Source organism: Salvelinus sp. IW2-2015, linkage group LG4q.2 (genome assembly GCF_002910315.2).
Source record: "Salvelinus sp. IW2-2015 linkage group LG4q.2, ASM291031v2, whole genome shotgun sequence".
NCBI lineage: Eukaryota > Metazoa > Chordata > Actinopteri > Salmoniformes > Salmonidae > Salvelinus > Salvelinus sp. IW2-2015.
In genome coordinates this window covers 290124-316076 of record NC_036843.1, presented here as the reverse complement: position 1 = coordinate 316076, position 25953 = coordinate 290124, and the positions used below count along the sequence as shown (strand labels likewise).

Below are 25953 nucleotides of genomic sequence, written 5' to 3'. Positions count from 1 at the left end.
GCTTCTTGTTAAACTCGATTCTTATATACAAAAGGTACAACAACAAAAAATGTAGCAAAAGTCTATATCAAGCCATCGAGACAATGTCATCAGATAAGAGCAGTGGCTTTGTAACATTACAGATAACAAAAGAACACCGTCTCTCAGACAGGTGGACAGTTAAACCTTGTCCCAGATCGGTTTCTGCTGTCTCGACAACTGCAATGATCATTGGCATGACTGATAACAACAGATCTGGGACTATGCTAGTGGACTTAAGATATTGCTAATAGTGTCAGAGACATCCTGCTCCCGTTCGGTGACTGGGCTAAGGCCGTGTGTAAACCACAAGTCTTTACATTTACAACAACTTTACAAGCTGCCCTATGTCCACACTCTTTGTGGACTGGGCGGTGACAGTGTCAATCACTCCCCACCCCTCCCTTTGGGCCAATCAGATTTCAGTCAGGGTGAGTTTGTACACACCCCCTAGCTCCTCCACGGTGATCTGGAAGGTGTCTTCGTTGGAGTAGTGCTTGATAATGTTGTCATCCATGTTGACTAGAATCCTAACAGAGGGACAGATAGGGATGTGAGTATCACAGAAAGAGAGAGTCTAGTCAGTTTATTTCTAAGGTTATTATGGAATACATAAAAAGCCTGATTCTCCACAAATATTACCTTGACTTGTTGTAGAAGGATCTTAAAATCATGGTAAATAGACTTGACCACTTACCCTTTCTTGCATTTCTTGTAGACTTTCCCCACTTTCTGGAGCGGCACGTTGTATTTTTCTGATATCTAGAAGAAGCGGAGCGACAAAGACTTGTTATCCAGTAGTCTCTTGTTTGAAAGAAGAGAATGTACAGTATGTGAGGGTGGTTGAGATGTTTGAAATAGTATTTGAACCTAGGTCTGGTGCTTGCTTTGTATTGAAGTAGCAATGTTGCAGACTTGTTTCTTTATTTTTATTATTTATAAGGCAACTCATTGACTCCTTTATAAGGCAACTCATTGACTCCTTTATAAGGCAACTCATTGACTCCTTTATAAGGCAACTCATCTGACTCCTTTATAAGGCAACTCATTGACTCCTTTATAAGGCAACTCATTGACTCCTTTATAAGGCAACTCATTGACATCCTTTATAAGGCAACTCATTGACTCCTTTATAAGGCAACTCATTGACTCCTTTATAAGGCAAACTCATTGACTCCTTTATAGGCAACTCATTGACTCCTTTATAAGGCAACTCATTGACTCCTTTATAAGGAACTCATTGACTCCTTTATAAGGCAACTCATTGACTCCTTTATAAGGGAACCATTGACTCCTTTATAAGGCAAACTTCATTGACTCCTTTATAAGGCAACTCATTGACTCCTTTATAAGGCAACTCATTGACTCCTTTATAAGGCAACTCATTGACTCCTTTATAAGGCAACTCATTGACTTGGGGGGGGTGGGGGCATTTTACAATGCCATAATGTTTTGTTTTCCATCTTCTATGAAGATATACTATTTAAACAAATGAATCAGGTTGAATGACAGAAACACTTAAACAGAAGCAAAATGCAACCAGGAAAAAGAAGAGACATGGGAAGAGACATATGTATGGTGTCTTTGCCTCTCTTCGCCCCCCAGCCCAGGCCCTGTCATAACTCATTTGGCCTGTTGTGGACCCATGTTGAGTTCCCCACAGCCCGGTGGCCCCTGCTGAGGGATGTCCCCTATACCCTTTGTCTTAGTGCACTATACCAGACAGACCCCCTAATCAGAACCATAGCCACCACGGCCCCCCACCTGAAGGGAAGGCTTAATGATTATACAGACAGAGACCCTACACGTGGCAATGCCTCTGTCCTCCTTGAGCACCCTTTCTCTTTCTCCAGCCGACCCTCCATTTCATCTAGGTTGAGTTGTCTCCTCTCTCGCTCTCTCTGAGATGCTGGGTTGAGTTAGGATCATCACGCTGAGAGAAATAGTGACCATGGGTAATTGCAGCGTAAACGGGAGAGGAGTTTGTGTGGCAGAATGAGCTGTGACACAGAGCCACCCACACTAGTGTCACTGGAGTGATGCGATGTGACCAGCCTCCCATAACGGACACCATACGGCTGGCTGTCTCCCTGTGTGTCCCTCCCTGACTGTCCCTATGAAACCCCACTAGGGACAGACTAACCCTGTATCTAAGCCACTATCATGGTGGTTCTGTGGGTGTGATGTTTAAGTAAAAGTGATGGTTTCATAAAATTGAGTGTGGTTCTGAAACCGCAGTTGCTTGAAGCATGTTTTTGCTTCAAACAGGGTTGCGGGTTTGATTCCTGCATGGGCCACATACAATGACGATTAACTGTAAGGCACTTATGACTGCTCTAGTTGTATTGCGTAGAAACTTACAGCTTCCACCAGGCCTTTCAGTGTGGGGTTCTTCAGCATGACAGCGTCAAACACCTCATCGGTATCCTTACGCACGTACAGCAGAACTACATAGGCGAGAGGGGTACAGTGAGACATAATGGTCATACACACACACACAATACACATAGACACACTCAAATGGGGATAGGTATCACGAAACCAAAGTCATAGCAGGACACATCCCCAAATCACATGAACTTGTTGGCAGAGTCAGATATCTGTTTTGGCGAAGCTAAGCGGCTTGACTGGTGGCGAGGCCCTTTATGTGAGTTTGGACTGAGATTCTCACTATGTCCCTGTCTCAAGTGACTCATACCTCACACAGTGTTCTATCAGATCTGGTACACACACACACACACACACACACGTACATGAACACACACATACGTGCAACGGACGTCACGCTGTTTCCTAGCGAGTACCGCTTCCTCCTGTTACACACAGCAGTCTGACCCACAAACCACAATGACTAACTAACAACCACCTGCCCCTGTCGCCCAAGCCATTCCAGTCTGGGAAGTGGCCAAACTCAAGGCTCTGGTCCCTCTGTTACGCTGGTACCGGGAAGACTAAGTCATTCTCTAGACCAGATATTTTGTCGTCTGCCCAGCCTCTTCCCAGACCTCTGGGTTAGCACTGGCAGGATGCCTAGTCAAACTCAGCTCCAGTCTGTCCTGTTATCCTGAGCCAGGCAGCACACTGCTCAGGGAGGGCTGGAGTGTAACTTCCCACATGTGGAGGACACTCGGGCACTCATCATGCTGCCCACTGTCCACCCACATTCACTCCAACATGATACTCAGAATAGATGTGCCCTAAATAGATCTATTGGTTTTCTGACACTAAATATGATATCAAATGGAATTTGGCAGCCCTAGTACAAGTGACTATAAAGGGGATTTTGACCAAGGGTGTGTGTGCGTCTACCAGTCAGAATTAGAAGTTCATCCATGTTATTCTAACGTCAAATTTCAAAGTTGTTCCAAACGTCAAATTTCAAAGTGTTTAAGGTTAAGTTTAGGCATTAACAACAACTTCTTAAGGTTAGGCATTAGCTCTGAATGGTTAAGGTTTAGGATAAGCTTAAAACAAAAATCTCAAAAACTACTTTTGGAATCAGAGGCAGATGCTGACACCCATCCACCATCCCCGTCCACAACACCTTAGCAAAACCGAAACCTACTTCAAGGTAACAACGCTTAGTGTTGCCCCTAATTGCCGGTTTCCACGTCATCTCCCGACGTCCTCAGACATGGATAGACGTCAAATACTAACTTGTATCACGGGTGACCTGGCCCGTGTGTGTTCTGACTCCAAGTTTCTGCAATGGTGACTATGACATCATGTCGCTATAGTAAGCTTCCCCTACTACACAAAAAAATACTTTCGATAAAAGCTTGTCAATGCAAACAGTGTGCAAAGAGGTGTGTGCGTGCATGCGTGTCCATATGCTGATAAAGGTTGAAGAGTGTGTGTCCTTGTGTGTGAATTGTGAGTGAGAGGTGAGAATGAACAGTGATATTGGGTTGTGTCGTCAGGGGAGGGGGGGGGGGAATACGGCATGTGTGTGTTTCAGGGACTGGGTGAAAAGGCGTCAGCACGCTTCAGTTCGGCTGGCGCCTAGCCAAACTCGGCTAGCCGAACGAGTGTGCTCCTGTACTCGCTTAGAAAGACCTTCGCTTGAAAAACTAGAGAAAAAGCGTCAATAGTACCATTTGTCCACTTTGAGATGCCATAGTCAGTATACACTTCCTCAAAATAGTCTGAATGAATCAAAGACAACTCAAGAAATCTGTCATGCATTTTTACAGAGGAGATCTTGGTCACGCAATTTTACATCTAACTAAGATGTTTGGTGCAGTATTTCCCAATGAAAAAATGTGCATGAAAACAAGTCGTGTCTCGTTGAATGACAACAAAGACTTTATTGAAGAATCTCTACTGTTGACCAATCACCGACAAAGAGGCGTAGACTTCGGCTCCGAACAGCCGAAAAAAAGTCCAAAACGAACAAAAATGTCACAAAACCGAACTGTTTTGGCTGGGAAGCATGCGGATGCCTTAATGAGTCATGTGCCTCTGTCTATGGGAAGTGATTTTTAGGGACGTTAGGTGGCCTTCAGGGAGCAAGCCATAACATAGACACACAATAACACAATCCTCCCTCAGCATTCCTCCCCCTCTCTCATACCAGGGAGGATGGTAAGTGAGTGTGAAACACCTTATCAGTAGTGCATACACAGTGTACTGGTGGACACACACACACACAACTCAAATAGAAGACAAACACCCCACATACAGACATCATCATCATACCTTTCTTGGGCTCGTCTATTCTGGCCAGCTTATTGGGAGGGGAACCAAACTCATCCTCGTTGGCGTAGGGTAATTTCTTCATGCCCGAGCTGCTACGGACACACACACGACAAGTTAGCTTAGAGCGTTCACACACACACCCCTGTTAAGCCTGTGAGGCCCTCTCCCAGAGAAGTAGCAGGAAGGTCCTAAGCCATACTGTCTTTATTTTCTCCAGACGTTTTCCTTAAATCAAATTACAGACAAACGAGTGTCAAATTAGTGTTTCCAGGAACTCACCTTTCCTCTCCATCTTCTTGTGAGAAGGGCTGCATGGAGAGAAAGAGAAGAGAGAGAGAGAGAAAGAGAAGAGAGGGAGAAAGAAAGAGGGAGAGAAGAGAGTAAGAAAGAGAAGTGAGTGATATGGGTCAAGGGTGAAAACACACATTCCTACATATCAAAAGAGGGGATTTTATCTGATATGGACCACATTAGGAAATAAGTGCAAGACTATAGGTTGATTGGATTTTGTGGGCAGTGAAAATAATCCTTGGGGAACTCTTCAATCAAATTGAATGACTGTTTTGGATATACTATACTTAGAGTATTTTGAGTCACAGGCCAATATTGCAGCACAAGAGGAGTGATCTCTCTGAACCCGACAAACCCGGCAACTTGTGCTATAATCAATATTAGCTCTGGTCCAGGTTGTTATTGTGCACTCCTCTACTATGGTGTGGAGCAGCGCGCACTAACGACTTGGACCAGAGCTAAATCAAGGTAGGGAATTCTCAGAAAACCCAGTCACCCTGCTAATCAGTAACAGCTAAAAGTGCTGGAGGTTTACTGGGTTGCTAATTTGGATCCAACTGCCAATTGTGCACCAAAATAAATGTTTTCCCTCCAGGCTGGATCAGAAAAGTAAACAGGAAAGGTTTATTTTCAGCTCAGTCCACTCTGCAGTGCCATGTGGCCCAGAAACCAGCGAACTCATTGAGCTGGGTCATGTTCATTAGGCAACAAACGGACTGAAACAGGGAGGAACACTACCAATGAAAAACACAGATTTAGTTTTCTGTTGCAATAATGTTTTCAAACATTTAAACCTAACGAACAAGACCATGATGCCACTGTAGCCAACAGGGGGCAGTCAAAGTTAACATTCCACAGAGCCATACGGGGTCAGCAAAACAACCGTCTATCCTGATCCTCAATGTTGGCACCAGACCCACTTTACAGACAACATTCTCGGAGCTCTGCAATGACTTGGTCCCTGTTATATACTAAAGCATCCTTCCTTACCAATTTCCTTGAGATATCAGTGATCTATTGAGGTTGAATAAGTGAAAGCAAAATGTGGCTATCACCAATTTGGTCTGATTTCTGATGACCTCACAGCAGGAAGGAAGAATCCATTGATTGTGTTCAAACAGGGGCCTGGAACATTTTGTCTCAACACACCTAAAAACATGTTAGATGGACTTAATTTCTCTAAAAATAGAGGCGATATGCTTCACTCTTGGCTTCCTGCATCCAACCTGAGGGCCGTGTGATGTCACGCTGCAGGGCGCACCGCTAGAGGTGTGCTATTGGGTAATGATGAGACCTGACATACCACACGCATACAGACAGAGCTACGCTACCCTCTGTCTCCTCTCACCTTGGCGTCAAACCAAGTCACAGGTGCAGTCTACTGTAGACATACAAATACCATTGATGTCCCGGGGATCTGCTGTGCATCATGGGGGATAAGGGGTGCATTATTTATTCAAAGAGCACCGGGCTCAATTATGTTGAAAGTATATTTTTTTAAATGTGATTCGTGGAAGCACCATGTAAGATCTTTAGCACATAAACACACACATCAGCCAATCCCAAGGCTAACTCACCCCTATCAGAACACACTGGAAAGTCCCAGTCTGTATAACCCCTGATCCCATTATATTACAGGATTACAAAGTCCTGGCCAATTGGCAAGGCTATCCTGTGAGTTTTGGTTGCCTTGAGGTCACCTTGTCCTGAGTTGGAGTTGTGAAACTGTTTACCCACCAGGAACTACGTGATGTGACCCACATCTTACCTTAAAATCAACCAAAACAAACTATGGCAGCATCTGAAACAGCACCCTATAGCCTATATAGTGCACTTCTTTTGACCAAATGTACTATATAGGGAATAGATGCACTTCTTTCTACTAAGGCCCATAGGGCTCTGGTCAAAAGTAGTGCACCTCATAGGGAATAGGGATCTCATACTGTGTTAACATGGCAGGAGTGGCCTGGCAAAGTGACAATGACATTGGCCAGGCACCAGATTCAAATACTCTCTTCTCTCTAATAGGCTCTTAAGCAGGAACAGCTACTTGTTCATGGTGATCTCATCTACAGCCCCGAGAGAGAAACAAGTCTCACTAACCACCAGGGGTTGGAACTGGTTCAGGGAACAGAAACAAAAACAGGAAAATAACAAACATTTGAGGAACAGAATCAGAACCGCAAATGAAAATGATCTATGCTGTGCCGGAACAGAACCGTTATTTTAAAAGCATGGGAACCGGTTAATAACATTATTTTAGGTTCTGTGAATTTTTTTCCAGTCCCACAAAACGCAACAAAAATCGCCTATGCAAAGCCCTCACTCTGTCACTCAGAAATGTCTTCCAGTGTCTGCCTGCCTGCCAGCTGAAAATCTTTGCCTGTGTGTGTGTGTGTGTGTGTGTGTGTGTGTGTGTCTAGTAGCCTACTGACTTCACAAGCATAATTCAGAAATTAGGGAGAGATTTTTTAGTTAGAGAAAAATGGATTAACCTTTTCAATACTAACTAAGGATACTATAGTTAAAGTTCCACATTGGATTTATTAACTACAAAAACGTAAGACATGTTTTTATTTGAATTCTAGTGCCTCTCTGCACACACAAGCTTGTTAACTAGCTAGCTGGTCCAATGTTAAGTCAACTCTCTGAAGTTCAAAAACATTCAAAGTTCCTTCATATTAGCGGTTCCCCAGTAGGTATAAATATTTGGTCCCAATTCAGATAATGCATGTCATAACAACAAGATGCCCAGCGCGTCAAGCCAAGCCTCCTCCTCTATCCTCTCTCACCACCTGCAAAATTTCAGTTGCATCTTGCGATCTACACTCGTCTGTCCAATGCATGTAAATAGCTTACCCACTCCAGAGCAAGCTGCTCTATCCACACTGATTGGTGAAGTCATTTATTGTCGAGCTAAATGTAAAAATTATTTGATTTCAGGGGGTTTAAAAAGGAACAGAAAGAAACAACAAACTGCTACTATTTTTGGGTTTATGAACCGGTTCAGAACGTTATTTTGCTGGTCGGAACAGTGGAACGTAACCAAAAAAAGAATGGTTCTGTTCAGACGAAACGATTGGGGGGGGGAAAAAATTGGTTTTAAACCCTGCTAAGTACCACTCTCTGAGCGGCGAGCTCTAGTGCAACGATCCAGTGTGGTGTCTGGAATATGTCTTCTGACTGCCACCCTGACCCAATCAGCTGGGGAGGAGTGACCGATAGGAGGAGCGCTGGGTATGCAGGGTCACAAAACAGTACAGACATAACACATTCCCCTACAGGGTTACAAAAGTCCATAAACTTTTACAAAATGTTCAAGTCGTCTGGAATTTCAACCAGTATTTCTGGAACACCTGGGAATTTTGTGAACGTTTCTGGAATAATGCAACCCTGATCCCCCATACTGCACAGCAGATCCCTGGGACATGAATGGTATTCAGGGCTTGGACTTTTAACAATGAATAGGCAGAACCTCTACACATTAAAGTAAGATAGCCTTAGGGGGATATCCAGCCAATAAAGAACACCTGGTAGTTAGTGAAGGAATGTCAGAATGAGGGGCTCTTAGAAGTCTGAAGGAAACATTGAGGAGGTGGTTTGGACTCTTTGGTAGTCAGGGGCTGGTGGGAGAAGCATTTAAATGCCATTTGATAAAAAAAATTGTATCATTGAATCTGCACCAATTACAGTATGTGCTCTAATCTTATCACAAAACATAGCATTTGCATAATTTATTTGACCTAGACAAGTTGGTTAAGAACAAATTCTTATTTACAATGATGGCCTACACCAGCCATACCCGGATGACGCTGGGCCAATTGTGCGCCGCCCTATGGGACTCCCAATCACGGCCGGTTGTGATACAGCCTGGATTCGAACCTGGGAGTCTGTAGTGACACCTCTAGCACTGAGATGCAGTGCCTTAGACAGCTGCACCACTCAGGAGCCCCCATTTTACCGGTACTCTATAGTAAATTCTACCTTGCGCGGCAATTAAATAGGTACAGTTGAAGTCGGAAGTTTACATACACATTAGCCAAATACATTTAATCAGAGTAAAAATTCCCCGTCTTAGGTCAGTTAGGATCACCACTTTATTTTAAGAATGTGAAAAGTCAGAATAATAGAGAGAATTATTTATTTCATCTTAATTTCTTTCATCACATTCCCAGTGGGTCAGAAGTTTACATACACTTAATTAGTATTTGGTAGCATTGCCTTTAAATTGTTTAACTTGGTCAAATGTTTTGGGTAGCCTTCCACAAGCTTCCCACAATAAGTTGGGTGAATTTTGCCCCATTCCTCCTGACAGAGCTGGTGTAACTTAGTCAGGTTTGTAGGCCTCCTTGCTCCCACACACTTTTTCAGTTCTGCCCACAAATGTTCTATAGGATTGAGGTCAGGGCTTTGTGATGGCCACTCCAATACCTTGACTTTGTTGTCCTTATGCCATTTTGCCACAACATTGGAAGTATGCTTGGGGTCATTGTCCATTTGGAAGACCCATTTGCAACCAAGCTTGAACTTCCTGACTGATGTCTTGAGATGCTGCTGCAATATATTTACATAATTTTCCTCCCTCATGATGCCATCTATTTTGTGAAGTGCACCAGTCCCTCCTGCAGCAAAGCACCCCCACAACATGATGCTGCCACCCCCGTGCTTCACGGTTGGGATGGTGTTCTTCGGCTTGCAAGCCTCCCCCTTTTTCCTCCAAGCATAACGATGGTCATTATGGCCAAACAGTTCTATTTTTGTTTCATCAGACCAGAGGACATTTCTCCAAAAAGTACAATCTTTGTCCCCATGTGCAGTTGCAAACCTTAGTCTGGCTTTTGTATGGTGGTTTTGGAGCAGTGGCTTCTTCCTTGCTGAGCGGCCTTTCAGGTTATGTTGATATAGGACTTGTTTTACTGTGGATATAGATACGTTTGTACCTGTTTCCTCCAGCATCTTCACAAGGTCCTTTGCTGTTGTTCTGGGATTGATTTGCTCTTTTCCCACCAAAGTACGTTCATCTCTAGGAGACAGAACGCGTCTCCTTCCTGAGCGGTATGACGGCTGCGTGGTCCCATGGTGTTCATACTTGTTCATCTGTACAATCAATAGTACACGTGGTACCTTCAGGCATTTGGAAATTGCTCCCAAGGATGAACCAGACTTGTGAAGGTCTACAATTTTTTTTCTGAGGTCTTGGCTGATTTCTTTTGATTTTCCCATGATGTCAAGCAAAGAGGCACTGAGTTTGAAGGTAGGCATTGAAATACATCCACAGGTACACCTCCAACTGACTCAAATTATGTCAATTAGCCTATCAGAAGCTTCTAAAGCCATGACATAATTTTCTGGAATTTTCCAAGCTGTTTAAAGGCACAGTCAACTTAGTGTATGTAAACTTCTGACCCACTGGAATTGTGATACAGTGAATTATAAGTGAAATAATCTGTCTGTAAACAATTGTTGGAAAAATGACTTGTGTCATGCACAAAGTAGATGTCCTAACCGACTTGTCAAAACTATAGTTTGTTAACAAGAAATTTGTGGAGTGGTTGAAAAACAAGTTTTAATGACTCCAACCTAAGTGTATGTAAACTTCCGACTTCAACTGGATAACAACGATGTATTTTAATTGCCCTGCCCAAATCCAACAGAAGGTCAAATGCAAGACGGACCATAGAACAGTGTATAGGGCTACTCACATGGCGCTGGACATTGGAGAAGTGGACATCAGGGATGAAGAGAACCGGCTGAGTCTCAAAGTCAGTCATCATCTTGAAGGATGTGACATCATTACGCTTCTGAAGGATAGGGACTTTGACGTCACCATCTGTGGGGGGGGATCGAAAATGACAAATGAGACTTGTTGCAAGAATAGATCATAAACTCAGCAAAAACAGAAACGCCCTCTCACTGTCAACTGCGTTTATTTTCAGAAAACTTAACATGTGTAAATATTTGTATGAACACAAGATTCAACAACTGAGACAATATCTGAACAAGTTCCACAGACATGTGACTAACAGAAATTGAATAATGTGTCCCTGAACAAAGGGGGGGGGTCAAAATCAAAAGTAACAGTCAGTATCTGGTGTGGCCACCAGCTGCATTAAATACTGCAGTGCATCTCCTCCTCATGGACTGCACCAGATTTTCCAGTTCTTGCTGTGAGATGTTACCCCACTCTTCCACCAAGGCACCTGCAAGTTCACGGACATTTCTGGGGGGGAATGGCCCTAGCCCTCACCCTCCGATCAAACAGGTCCCAGACGTACGTGCTCAATAGGATTGAGATCCGGGCTCTTCGCTGGCCATGGGAGACCACTGACATTCCTGTCTTGCAGGAAATCAGGCACAGAACAAGCAGTATGGCTGGTGGCATTGTCATGCTGGAGGGTCATGTCAGGAGGAGCCTGCAGGAAGGGTACCACATGAGGGAGGAGGATGTCTTCCCTGTAACGCACAGCATTGAGATTGCCTGCAATGACAACAAGTTCAGTCCGTTGATGCTGTGACACACCGCCCCAGACCATGACGGACTCTCCACCTCCAAATCGATCCTGCTTTAGAGTACAGGCCTTGGTGTAACGCTCATTCCTTTGACGATAAACGCGAATCCGACCATCACCCCTGGTGAGACAAGACCGCGACTCGTCAGTGAAGGGCACTTTTTGCCAGTCCTGTCTGGTCCAGCGACGGTGGGTTTGTGCCCATAGCGACGTTGTTGCCGGTGATGTCTGGTGAGGACCTGCCTTACAACAGGCCTACAAGCCCCCAGTCCAGCCTCTCTCAGCCGATTGCGGACAGTCTGAGCACTGATGGAGGGATTGTGCGTGCCTGATGTAACTCGGCAGTTGTTGTTGCCATCCTGTACCTGTCCCGCAGGTGTGATGTTCGGATGTACCGATCCTGTGCAGGTGTTGTTACACGTCTACTGCCACTGAGGACGATCAGCTGTCCGTCCTGTCTCCCTGTAGCTCTGTCTTAGGCGTCTCACAGTACAGACATTGCAATTTATTGCCCTGGCCACATCTGCAGTCCTCATGCCTCCTTGCAGCATGCCTAAGGCACGTTCATGCAGATGAGCAGGGATCCTGGGCATCTTTCTTTTGGTGTTTTTCCCCAGAGTCAGTAGAAAGGCCTCTGTAGTGTCCTAAGTTTTCATAACTGTGACCTTAATTCCCTACCGTCTGTAAGCTGTTAGTGTCTTAAGGACCGTTCTACAGGTGCATGTTCATTAATTGTTTATGGGAAACAGTGTTTAAACCCATTACAATGAAGATCTGTGAAGTTATTTGGATTTTTACAAATTATCTTTGAAAGACAGAGTTCTGAAATAGGGACATTTCTTTTTTTGCTGAGTTTATAACACTGAACAAAAATAAACGTAACATGTAAACTGTTGGTCCCATGTCAAATGTTCCATATGCACAAAAAGCTGATGCGTGTGTGTGTGTGTGTGCCTACGTGAGTCTATGCTCAGTGGGCACTCACATGCTCCCATACTGGCGCTGCGGTCAGTGCACTTGCCCTTCCTACGAGACTGCTTCCTCTCCTCGTCTCTGATCTTCCTCTCAGCTCCCTTGTCACAGAACACCTTTATCTGGCAGAAGGCTCGGTGGATTGGCTTGTTACTGCGGTTGTTGTAGCTGTAGGTGTCTATCTGCAGGTTCAGGGGAAGGCCCTTCACCCCCTTTTGGGAGGAGAAGTCTGTGCTGAGGCAGTTGACCGAGATGAAGATCTGAGGAAGAAGATTTAGGATGTTGTTTTTAAGTGGTCATTTTAGTTGTTGGGTAATTCGGGGGGGTGTACCATTGCCTCACTATGTTAAACACCATAGTGATTGTGCACAATGCATGGTACAGTATCTTACACTTTTAGACCCTGTTCATTCTGTATAAAACCTGATTGATGTTCCATGCACAGTAAATGAGGTCATATTTATTCAAGAGCATTCCCACTGGTTCCACTCTCATTGAATTCTAAGGAGCATAGGATCTCTTTGTCTGGTTACTTGTTTATGTACGTGCTGTCTTCACTGAACTAGTGTGTGTCTCCCTCTTTTGGCAGACCATGGTAATTACATGTTGACTCAGTTCTACTGACAACCACTAAAACAAGGTTTGCTGATTTCAATACTTCTTCAGAAAGTACTGTTTCAATATGCTAACTTAATATTCTAACCACTATACTGAGACATTGTAACTTCAAGTTTGCACAGATATCGTGTAGTTACAACTGTTAATTTCTATAAATCACATAGTAACTATATATTAACTACATTTTGTAGTTCATTTTAAGCCGAATTTGACTTGTTTTCTATATATGATGCTTGGTTTAATCAAATAGCCGACTGGTTAACCAAAGTAGTAAGTCACTATTTGACTTCATGTAAAGTCATGTCTGTCGCAACACAGTCTCATGAGCTACATGTTCCATTTCAACGTTTTCGCTATTACTCATCTTCAGTAAAGATGATCTCATCGTTATAATGAGCTATTCTCATGATCCTAGGAGTATGTCCTATCAAGAAACTCAAAAAGTGTGAACATTTGGGAAAGGCTGCTCCTACTTCTGTTTCACTTCCGTCTTCAGAGTAAACTGTGTGTGCGCCTACGTTTCAAATCACCAGAGGGCACAGCGAGAGAAGGTGAAGCATCTTTCACTCACACACGTACACAAACGCAGTGACTAAGTGTCCTATCAGTCTTACACATCCTCCTTAGTGCGAAACCTTACACCTGGCTCATGTGTGGTTCTTACAAACAGGCAGTGTGGTGCGTACACAAAGGTGATTGTACACAGTACAAACAGGTGATTAAACACAGTACACACACACACACAAGGATGAACATCCTCTATCCTATGGACACAGGCCTCGGGTCACGAGGCGAGAAGACCCACATCCTGGTTATGCGTGTGTGTCTGTGTGTTTCCCTCAGGGGATCGAAGGGATAGATGAACTGTCGTGTCTGCCCGTCTATTTGCTAGCCTAATTCTGTTAGCATCCCAGTCGAACAGTCGAACGATCAACAGTAGCAGTGTCATAGCACTACACGAAGACAAAGTGCCAGCTAAAACCTCCAGGAGGTTGACAGTTGACGCCATCCCTCACAACCAAACAAACTGGTCAGGGACAGTGAAATACGGCTCTTGCCTCGAACCCGGTCGGACAGGATTCCATCGCTAGCTGTCAAATACAGTTTTCTGCCCCCCTGCCGTGTTTCCTCATTCCAACGCCCATTGTTAGGCTCGGCTTAGCCCCTAAGGCCTCCCTTCTATGCGCATCACTTCAGCTCAACAATGGGGATGACAGGTAAAACGAGTCAAGAATGTGGCCTCAACGGCAGACAAACACCTACCTATGCATCTATAGACTACCTCCGACCTGGGTCTACGGTCTTCTATGCAACCGAAGCACCCAGCATTCAGGAAAAAAACCCTTAGGAACAATAAACGTATTTATTCTTCGATCAAAACTCAAGAGACCACTTCCATAATGGGCATTTAGAAGAAAATAAAGGACAAAGCACGTGACGATATCTTTTTGACAAATTGGTCCGAATCACCTGACACCTTTGATGGCCAAGACACATCCTTACCTTCAGATCAAGGAAATGCAGTCTATTTTTGTTAGAGTCTTCTGCCGCTGTCACAAAGAATGTTTACGGTTTATTAAGGAAGTAGTGATCAGGTTTACACCTATACCTTCAAAAACACTTCTCATCATTGTCTAGGACAAAGATCTGTCCTCACATTCCCCATAATCCATAGCCGCGTCCTCAGAGCATGCGCAGAACAGCTGGCTGGAGTCTTTACGGACATATTCAAGCTCTCCCTATCCCAGTCTGCTCTCCCTACTTGCTTCAAGATGTCCACCATTGTTCCTGTACCCAAGAAAGCGATGGTAACTGAACTAAATGACTATCGCCCCGTAGCACTCACTTTCGTCATCGTGAAGTGCTTTGAGAGGCTAGTTAAGGATCATATCACCTCCACCTTACCCAACACCTTAGACCCACTGCAATTTGTCATAATGTCCCAATAGATCCACAGATTATGCTATTTCCATCGCACTGCCCTATCCCATATGGACAAGAGGAATACCTATGTAAGAATTCTGTTCATTGACTACAGCTCAGCCTTCAACACCATAGTACCCTCCAAGCTCATCATTAAACTCAACGCCCTGGGTTTGAACCCCACCCTGTGTAACTGGGTCCTGGACTTCCTGACGGGCCGCCCCCCCAGGTGGTGAAGGTAGGCAACAACACCTCCACTACAGGGGCCCCACAAGGGTGCGTGCGCAGCTCCCTCCTGTACTCCCTGTTCACCCATGACACACCTCCAACTCGATCATCAAGTTTGCAGACTACACAACAGTGGTATGCCTGATTACCTACAACGACAATATATCCTACAGGGAGAAGAGGGCCCTGGTGGAGTGGTGCCAGATAAATAACCTCTCCCTCAACGTCAACAAAATGAAGGAGCTGATCGTAGACTTCAGGAGACCGCAAAGGGAGCACGCCCCTATCCACATTGACGGGGCCGCCGTGGAGAAGATGGACCGCTTCAAGTTCCTCAGCGTACACATCACTTACAATCTGAAATGGTCCACCCACACAGTGTGGTGAAGGCGCAACAGCGCCTCTTCAACCGCAGGAGGCTGAAAAATTTGGGTCATTGTCTTGTTGAAGGAGGATATGGCATGGTGTTGCAAAATGGAGTGATAGCCTTCCTTCTTCAAGATTCCTTTTACACTGTACAAATCTCCCACTTTACCGCCACCAAAGCACCCCCAGACCATCACATTGCCTCCACCATGCTTGACAGATGGCATCAAGCAATCCTCCAGCATCTTTTAATTTTTTCTGCGTCTCACGACTGTTCTGTTTTGTGATCCGAACACCTCAAACTTAGATTTGTCTGTCCATAACACTTTTTTACAATATTCCTCTGACCAGTGTCTGTGTTCTTTTGCCCATCTTAATATTTTCTTTTTATTGGCCAGTCTGAGATATGGCTTATTCTTTGCAACTCTGCCTAGAAGGCCAGCATCCCGGAGTGCTGAAAATTACGTCATGTCTTTAGAAGCTTCTGATAGGCTAATTGACATCATTTGAGTCAATTGGAGGTGTACCTGGGGATGTATTTCAAGGCCTACCTTCAAACTCAGTGCCTCTTTGTTTGACATCATAGGAAAATCAAAAGAAATCCGCCAAGACCTCAGAAAAAAAATTGTAGACCTCCACAAGTCTGGTTCATCCTTGGGAGCAATTTCCAAACGCCTGAAGGTACCACGTTCATCTGTACAAGCAATAGTACGCAAGTATAAACACCATGGGACCACGCAGCCGTCATACCGCTCAGGAAGGAGATGCGTTCGGTCTCCTAGAGATGAACGTACTTTGTTGCGAAAAGTGCAAATCAACCCCAGAACAACAGCAAAGGACCTTGTGAAGATGCTGGGGGAAACAGGTACAAATGTATCTATATCCACAGTAAAACGAGTCCTATATCAACATAACCTGAAAGGCCGCACAGCAAGGAAGAAGCCACTGCTCCAAAACCGCCATAAAAAAGCCAGACTACGGTTTGCAACTGCACATGGGGACAAACATCGTACTTTTTGGAGAAACAAAAATAGAACTGTTTGGCCATAATGACCATCATTATGTTTGGAGGAAAAAGAGGGATGCTTGCAAGCTGAAGAACACCATCCCAACCGTGAAGAACAGGGGTGGCAGCATCATATTGTGGGGGTGATTTGCTGCAGGAGGGACTGGTGCACTTCACAAAATAGATGGCATCATGAAGCAGGGAAATTATGTGGATATATTGAAGCAACATCTCAAGACATCAGTCAGGAAGTTCAAGCTTGGTCGCAAATGGGTCTTCCAAATGGACAATGACCCCAAGCATACTTCCAAAGTTGTGGCAAAATGGCTTAAGGTCAACAAAGTCAAGGTATTGGAGTGGCCATGACCACAATCCCATAGAAAATGTGTGTGCGAGCAAGGAGGCCTACAAACCTGACTCAGTTACACCAGCTCTGTCAGGAGGAATGGGTCAAAATTCACCCAACTTATTGTGGGAAGCTTGTGGAAGGCTACCCAAAATGTTTGACCCAAGTTAAACAATTTAAAGGCAATGCTACCAAATACTAATTGAGTGCATGTAAACTTCTGACCCACTGGGAATGTGATGAAAGAAATAAAAGCTGAAATAAATAATTCTCTACTATTATTCTGACATTTAAACATTCTTAGAATAAAGTGGTGATCCTAACTGACCTAAGACAGGGAATTCTTACTAGGAATTGTGAAAAACTGAGTTTAAATGTATTTGGCTAAGGTGTATGTAAACTTCCGACTTCAACTGTACATACAGTTGTGTGTGTATATATATATTTATTTATAATCCGGACTCCGACATTGATCGTCCTAATATTTCTATATTTCTCAATTCCATTCTTTTACTTTTAGATGTGTGTATTGTTAGATATTACTGCACTGTTGGAGCTAGGAACATAAGCATTTCGCTACACCCGCAATAACATCTGCTAAATATGTGTATGCAACCAATACTAATTTGACTTGATGTGATCTAAGGAAAAACAAGTTGACCTACAACTTTCTCTCCAACTCCCTTTACCTTTTCCCTCGCATTTCCTGTATCTCACCTTAGCCTCCTCGTTGATGTCCCAGGTGAAGGATATGGCGTTGTAGGAGATCTCCTCAATGTTGCTGATGGTGTTGAAGCTCTCCTTGTAGTCAGCTGGGAAGCACAGGACACATAATGGACTGTACTGGCAGCATTGACATTAGACTTTTAATGAAAAAGGGCTGTGGTGGTGGCTAAGTTATGAAACTAAGTTGATGTATGGAGAGGTGGAAGGAGACTTCTGATATTTTATTGGAGGAAGGATGTCAATATTTGAAGGATATGGTTGGTATCATTGTCTTAGGAGAATTGCATAAGAATGAAGCGCAGGTCAGTAGCTTGTTTTGGATACAACTGCTGAAAATGTGCTCCCACCCTGGTGAAGTCCCATCCCACAACTTAGCTGTTTGATAAACAAACAAGTTTTTTGTCCTCAAAAGGTGTGGATAAAAAAAGTTCCAACTGTGGTATTGGCCTTCTTGTCTCGCATTATCGTACTTTTTTTTAATCCCCCTTTTTCTCCCCAATTTTTCGTGGTATCCAATTGTTAGTCGTTACTGTCTTGTCTCATCGCTACAACTCCCGTACGGGCTCGGGAGAGACGAAGGTCGAGAGCCATGCGTCCTCCAAAACCCAACCCAACCAAGCCGCACTGCTTCTTAAACCAGCGCGCATCCAACCCGGAAGCCAGCCGCACCAATGTGTCGGAGGAAACACCGTACGCCTAGCGACCTGGTCAGCGTGCACTGCGCCCAGCCCGCCACAGGAGTCGCTAGTGCGCGAATAGACAAGGATATCCCTACCGGCCAAAGCCTCACTAACCCGGACGACGCTGGGCCAATTGTGCGTCGCCCCATGGAGCTCCCGGTCGCGGCCGGCTGCGACAGAGCCTGGGCTCGAAGCATTATCGTACTTCTAAGTCTTTCAGAAATGTTTTCAAAATAACATCGGGAAATCTAGGTGCTTGGTTCTCCAACTTTACGTTCTGACCAATACCAACCAACATCCTTACTAGGAATCACCAATACACTTTCACAACTTGGCCTATAGCCCTATACTACAAACCACACTATTTAAGTAGGGCGCCTCTACATTTCTGACTGACTACTTTAATCTAAAGCAAGCAGAGTATCAACAGTTACCTTTCGCACATAGTCCTTCCATCAAAGTCAGACTGCATGTGGGACAATGCACTTTCCTCTGTCAAGCAGGACAAACCTTTCTTTTCACAGTGTGTGGGTGCAGAGTAAGATTGATCAGTCTACCTCCAGAGAATGAAGTTGCTGTATTGTCCTGACAGGGAGCCACCATGGGTCCCAGTTTACACAGGTATCATTAACAAACAGGGCAACTGGCCTCATCCCATTTCCACCCACACTCTCACCCTCCCTCATCCAATCAGGTGTATTGTTCTAAAGAGGTTTGTTAAGATTCAACCAATGAGAACATGGCCTGTATTCATTAAGAGTCTCAGAATCTTATTCATGAATAAGATGAAGATTATATGGACTAGGGAGGACCTGATCCTAGATCAGAACCCCTACTCTGAGACACTTTTTGAATACAGGCCCAGTTTATCCTCATTGGGTGGATCTGTCTGTCTGGCTCCTTGGCTAGCTGGCTGCCTCTCCTTGAGCTGAGACAGAGACAACATGTGACAGGAGGGAGGAAATGGAGGGTGATGGTTGCACAACAAGTCAGGGAACAACAGTGAATCACACCAGCGGCAGTGCAGGACGGTATGGTAAGAGTGTTAGGTAGATATGATCAAACGCATTCATTACCATTCAAGCAGTACTTCTGGAGACTATGTGACATAAGAAACTACGGCCTGATATAATAAGTATTTGTAATGCGAATTTTGCTCCTGTTATTTCCCAGTGGTAATAAAAACAGGTTCATGAACAATCTTTAAGGCTAAAGCAATTCATGTTTTAGCCAGTTTTTTGCTTTTCTTTGAAAACTTGTAGTAACTTGTGCTTTGCACCGTAAATCTGGCCTTTAATGTATTCGTTGGGCCTTTAAACTTCCCTTTAAGAGTTCTTGTGGAGATTTGTGTGACGTAGACTACAGTAGCATGGGCTCTTACCAATATCAAGACACCTCTGCTTGGCTGTGTGCTGTCTGGAGTGCCAGTATTTCCAGTGCTTCAGCTGGTCGTCTCTGCACTTCTCTTCCCCGAACACCACCATCACCACACTCTAAAATGGAGCACACAATCCCAGAGCCATCACACGTTCGCTCACCCGACACATTCAATTGAACGAGATCAGACCTGTTAGCAGCTAAAAGCTACTATTAGCATAATAGCTACCAACTAGCCTAATATTTCTCTGTTTATTCTGTCTAACTTTTCACCAGAGGTATCTTCTACATGAGAGACCTACTCATATCATGTATTGGTACTTGAACAATGAGGCTAGACTAGCTAGCTTGGTGGTGTGGTCTTACCCGGACTTTGCTGATGGGGTGGTGGAGCAGCTTGCTGTTGTCCATCTCCTTGAGGCTGATCGGGTAGAACTGGCCTTTGTTCAGGTACGTCATGGTGCCGTCACCGGTCTTCTGACGCAGCGACTTGGAAGCCTCCACGGTGTACTCAAAATTATTCCTAATAGAAAAATAAGTATTGGTTACAATAGTACATTTGTATTTTCCTTTAGGGAAAGAGTAGCCTGAAATCCAGACCTGTGTTGTGCTGACATTCCACTACTTGTACTCATATGCTTGGCACAAAACAGGTCTGGATTTCAGGTTAAGGGTAGGCCTACACATTAAGGCCACAGTCATCAAGCCCTTCCCATTGACCAAATCCTCAAAGTGTCACAGAGGCCCTTGTTAACATTGGGTTTGGCACTGTGCCTTTTACACTGAGGGAATCTGGTGACTCCCAGGTAACTGTAGTGAATGAGGCTATTCTCGAGAGTCTTCTATCAGGGCCTAAATGGCGACGGCGGTCGACCAGCAGGCTTACCCCGGCACGGTGTCAAAAGCGCTGTATTCCTCCGGCGCGATGGAGGCCAGGCGTAACTGGAGATCCCCTGGGAAGGAGAACACCTGCGGAACACAAAGAGGAGAGAGGGGCTGGATTTAGACAAGCATCCATGACGAGGCTGTAGCTAGTGCTTTCAGGGGTTAAAGGGAGTCTAGGGAGCTCTCTCTCTCGCTTGCCCTCTTTTTTAGTGAAGGGGAAACAAACCACTTCCCTTCCAATCCCTCCCTCCCTCCCTCCCCTGTGTGAAGGGGGTTGTGTTGGGTTATCCCTTTCCAAGGTAATCCCCCTCCAGGTTAAATAGAGAAAGAGAGGAGAGAGAAAGGGCTTGGGCTATTGTAGGGGGGAAATAGTACAGCACTTTATTGTGTGGGCGAGACAATGGCATAATAACACGCTGGTCCGCTATTTTGGCATGTTCAAATAAAACAGGGAGGGCTGAGACCCACCGTTGTAGGCTCCAGAGGCTCAGGTAAAAGGGTTATTGTCTGACGAGGGAGAGAGATATCTGAAAGTGGGGGAGGGGTGGGGGGGTTTTAGATTAGGGAAGAGGCTATTGGATTCTTGTTGTTGTGTATGTGTACACACCTCTTGGGAACTGTCCTTATAGTTCTCTGGGAAGGTGGAGTCTGGGGTGCGGGTCTGGGTGCTGGGGCTGAACTGGCTGTGGGTGAGCTGCCGGGCGAACTCCACCGTGTGGCTGTCGGACTCAGAGCAGTGGTTGGGGACTGTGACAGAGAAGACATTGGAGGAGCCCTCCATCTTGATGTTGGGGTAGTTGGGGACGGTGGCGATGGAGACGGTGACAGTGGTGTCCGGGGAGGGGAAAGGGACTCCCCTCTTGTTGTCCTGGCCATGCAGCTGGTTGGGCAGGAGAATGTTAAAGGGGCCCTTCAAAACCTGGATCCTGCTCTCCGCGGACACCATTGAAGCCTCTTGCAGGGGGGCCATCAAATGCCTGAGCAAGAACAATTAAAAATAATAATTAAAAAAACAGGGCAGGTAAAATGTCAGTGGTTTAATATGAAATAAACAGTGTGGTGGCAAGGTGGGGTGTAGGTATCACACTCACTTCCATCCATCCAAATACACACACATAGAATCAAAACAATGCATCACCATGGCAAATTCTGGTTTGTAAAAGGGATGTTATACCTACATGTACCTTTTGTTGGGATCTACATCAGAGCCCAGTGAGTCTGTCTTGGTCTGAGATATTGTTCTCTTATCCCGGGGAACCTGCATGGGAAGGTAAACACAGCCGCTGTGAGTCTGACCACATCCAAAAGCACCATCTCTGTCTACATGGAAAACTAAATGACATTATAGACCGTACTAGTGGATATGGGTTTATAAAACATTAATAAACACATTGGTTCGAAATGTGTGATTGTCATTTTGATGCTTGCCAAGTAGGGTGGTTACTTGTGGCTGTGCTGCTTTTAATAATCAATTGATAATAATCAATTACAGTGCATCCATAAACCCTACAGGAGTGTCATGACACCTGTGAGGGAACACAGTACATGTACTGGTAACAACCAGCATTGGTTCTGTCACTTCTATGTTACCTTGTAGTAGTCGTAGAGCAGGCCCAGGGCTGCGGCGCTGTCTTCGTCCCCGTTGATGCTCATCATGGCTTTGGTGGCGGCCGTCAGGGGGTTCTCCAGGAACGACTTCCACGCCTCGTCCTCGTTGGTGAATGGCCGCCGCTGACCGTAGCTGGGCTCATTCTGCAGCACAAGGACTGCCCTCTTACTGGCGGGGGGGGGGGGTTAGGAGGAGTGCCGTCACAATGTAAATGGGAGACACTCGTGTGCTACACACTGTACATGTCAAAACCAGGAGCTGCATGATACTCATAATAAAAAGCTACACATTAAAGATGGACTGAGTTATAAATATGTAGTTAACAGAAACACTCTACCTGGTCCTTTTAGGAATCAGACATACGCCAGACTGACAGCACGTAAATCAACAGACAGTCAGCGCCACAATCAATGCCTTGTTCACAACCGACTACCAGGTTGGAGAGATAAACAACGTCACACGTTATCTTCCAGACCTGTTCTACGAGCAAGACGATTGCGCAACAAATCTCAGCAACTTGTGAGATTATGGCGTCTCGGAGAAAAGACTCTCTACTGGCTCTTCCAGTGTGACAGCTCACGATGGGCAACAGTTTCCTATTAGTTATCCGTCTGCCGTTAAGCGTTTCCTATTGGTTACCTGTCTGTTATCTACACAGAAGGATCTAGTGCAACATTCCAGGGTTTTTACCAGACTGGGTTGTTGTTTAATTTTTAGAGAACCTGTTTGAGAACATTTATCGCTGTCGTCATCATCATCACGCCAAGCTTAACTGAATACTCTCCCATAGAAAGCAAGTTACGCATCCTTTAAATCAGACAGTCAGGGTCTAAGAGGAACAAGACATGGCTACACCTTCTTCTGGCATTTAGTGAAGGGGCTAGTTGGATGGGGGGGGGGCAATGTAGATCCAATTTACATGTTGGTAGGTAACACTACAGTATAAGAAATCAATACAAATCGTATTCTTCTAGGACTTGATAAGGCACCTTTTAGGACTACACCATTGTGTTATCAGAAGCAATGCAGTCTTCCCTGTCAATTGCGGGTTTAGGCCAAACTTGGAATAGTGCAGTATGTGTTATATGGCATGATCACACAATTATTCAGTAGTTTTAATTTTTAGCTGCATTCTTTTACAGTCACAAACAGAACCCTAGATCTTTCAAGAGGGATGTGGGAACAACATTGAAAGTGCAAACAAAGACGACTTCTCAGACCTAAAGGCTACACTAGGCATATTTTTTTTTCTCCAATAAATATATCTACAAACAGAATGTCTCCTATGATCCTAGAAAATAGAGGCTAGTGTGAGATAGAAAAGCTATATAGGTGTCTTATCTTCAATTCACATGAACGCTTCTCCAGTGGCACACATTGAATTTACGGATTGATTTCATTTTGTTTCCAAACTATAGTTGCTACAGCAAATGCTTTTATTCTGGCTGGTCAAGGTATTATTAATAATCCAATGTCTAATTGTTTCATTCACGAACTGTTTCCCGGGTAAAATTGAGGCGTTAGTGATTTGCAACCCGATAGATTCGCTATTAACTGGCAATATAATTGATAGCATACGCAATAACGCTACATTGTTAAAACAAAGGAGCATGAGCGATTTTATACTTGGAAAAAAAGAATTGAAATGGACACTGGATAAATAGCGTAGTCTACATTGCTTTTCCAGAAAGGTTGAAGAGGAACCCCAATTGCCTCTCACACCGTATTTGGATATCCCAGGAAATAAACTGGCCTAAATTACACATTTTTAAATTTGGAATTACATTAAAAATATATTTATAGGCCCCTTTTCAACAATGGCCTGTTTGTGAATATCAAAAACAATTTTTTTTTTAAATATACATTCACCATCTCAATCAACTAAATAATTCTGTCAAAAGAAATGATTCGTCCAGTGACTATGTCTGTCTGCAATACAGCGGAGAGAAAGCTTGCTTACATTGTTCCTTTGACTATAGTGGCCAACGCCTAACAGGTGTACGATTTCACTGGAGTCAGTCTCATTGCCATTGCCCTCAGACAAAATACATCCACATTTGAGCAAAGATTTTTTTTTAAATAATATACAAATAATTATTCATATTTTTTGGATTAAAAATGTAATTTCTGATTACAAATGTCATTACAAGCATGGATTAGGAATCACAACGCATTTCAAACCTAAAATAAATAGGAAAATATATGCATAATGCCTCAACTTCAATAAAGTAACGTTAGCCTAAAACAATAGGTAAAACGTATGCCTCGCTAAGGTAAAGCCAAATCAAACACCTCCAGGGGTATTAAGACGAATTTCCTCAAATTAAAGTCTAACCACATAATCAAATAGTGAACCGCACATCAATAACACACACGGAACGGCAGAAGGTTGCTCGGAACAGGCGCCTGATCTAGCACGACAGGTGGAGAGATACAGTACACCTGTGCCGTACAGGCTGGAACACGACAAGTGAAACTGCTTGTAAGCTCTCAATGGCGCTCTCACGGATCCCAAGCACGATAAATACAGATATTGAATCATACTCGTTTTGGCAGACAGGCAAAAAGTAAACTTTCCCACAGTCCAGGGAACTCTATTAGAATCGACCTGCACCAGGTAAAACCCGTCAAAAACAGTCAAATATCGACGGGTTATTATTGCACCAAAGTAGAGAATGCTGTATGAGTTCAACACGTTGGTTCTGCTGGACTTCCAGTCGTGATTGAAAACACTTACTTGTCATGCTCCTGTGACATCTCGGTTGGTGGAACTGGACTTTCTAGTTAGTACTGTAAATCCGATCCGTCTTCTTTCCCCCAGAAAAACTAAATTACGACTTGAGATGAGGGCCACAGTAAAAGTGTCCTGAACGGGTTTTGTCGGCTTTTCTCGCTTTTGGGGTATAGTGTGAGAATATGAGGCCGGTTTTTACCTGTGACAGGGCATCGGATTGGATTACAACGCGGTAAGGGGTGGAGCCCAATACTCAATAACACGTGTTGGTACTTTGTATTGCTCTACCTGTGGGCTTGGTTAATTAAGAGAGTAAGACAATGAGGAGGAGAGCGACACAGAAAGTGACAGAATTAAAGGTGACCCACAATACAGTGCTTTTATTGTAGCCTATACTATCTATCACAAGTTGTACTATTTTAGGATAAGAAAATGCTCAATTCTAGTTTGCATACATGTGGACTTAAGATAACCATCGAGTTATAGAAGAACTACACAGTGCAACCAGCGTCACCACTGAATTAGACCTCACTTGTGTAAAGTGATTGATTGCTTTAGCTAACAGCAGGCAACTTAAAAGGCATATCAGAGTGTCTGGGGTCAAGCTCACCAAAGGCTTGTAGGGTGATAATACTATAATAATTTTGGGGGTACTTATATTTGTCCTGTTACACACAAGTGTAACGGTAATGTTCATTTTTTTTCATATCCCAACTCTCTCTGAGACACCAATAGGGTTACGGTTAAATGCCTTGCTCCTTGTCGGCTCTGGTATACAAACCTGCAACCTTTTAGGTTACTGGCCCAACGCTCTAACCTCAAGGCTACCTGATATTAGTAGCGCTTGACTTGGACTGAAATAGGTGTAGGTACTCATTTTGGGTGCTGGTATTGTTTATATTTAGGTGCAGGAATTCCACAATACTTTTAAACTAATATTCTATTAGAGGTGCAGGAACTCAAGTAG

General features: G+C 44.2%; 1 protein-coding gene across 8 annotated transcripts; it reads right to left on the bottom strand.

The window, feature by feature from the left end:
- Positions 1 to 102: 102 nt before the first annotated feature.
- grhl1 (grainyhead-like transcription factor 1) lies at positions 103 to 25141 on the bottom strand. 8 transcript variants are annotated; one of them, XM_023986324.3, is made up of 15 exons: positions 24990 to 25141; positions 22234 to 22420; positions 21828 to 21901; positions 21251 to 21620; positions 20645 to 20727; positions 20125 to 20281; positions 19763 to 19874; positions 17693 to 17787; positions 12502 to 12748; positions 10710 to 10837; positions 4996 to 5024; positions 4717 to 4808; positions 2380 to 2465; positions 716 to 780; positions 103 to 548 (listed from the first exon to the last, which is right to left on the bottom strand). In XM_023986324.3, exons 1-15 carry the CDS (start codon positions 25007 to 25009, stop codon positions 434 to 436), a joined length of 1860 nt encoding a protein of 619 aa, XP_023842092.1. In that variant the 5' UTR covers positions 25010 to 25141; the 3' UTR covers positions 103 to 433. The 8 variants fall into 8 exon arrangements, with proteins under 8 accessions (XP_023842092.1, XP_070299416.1, XP_023842095.1 ...); XM_070443315.1 differs by having other exon boundaries at positions 4717 to 4805; XM_023986327.3 differs by having other exon boundaries at positions 12538 to 12748.
- Positions 25142 to 25953: the final 812 nt, after the last annotated feature.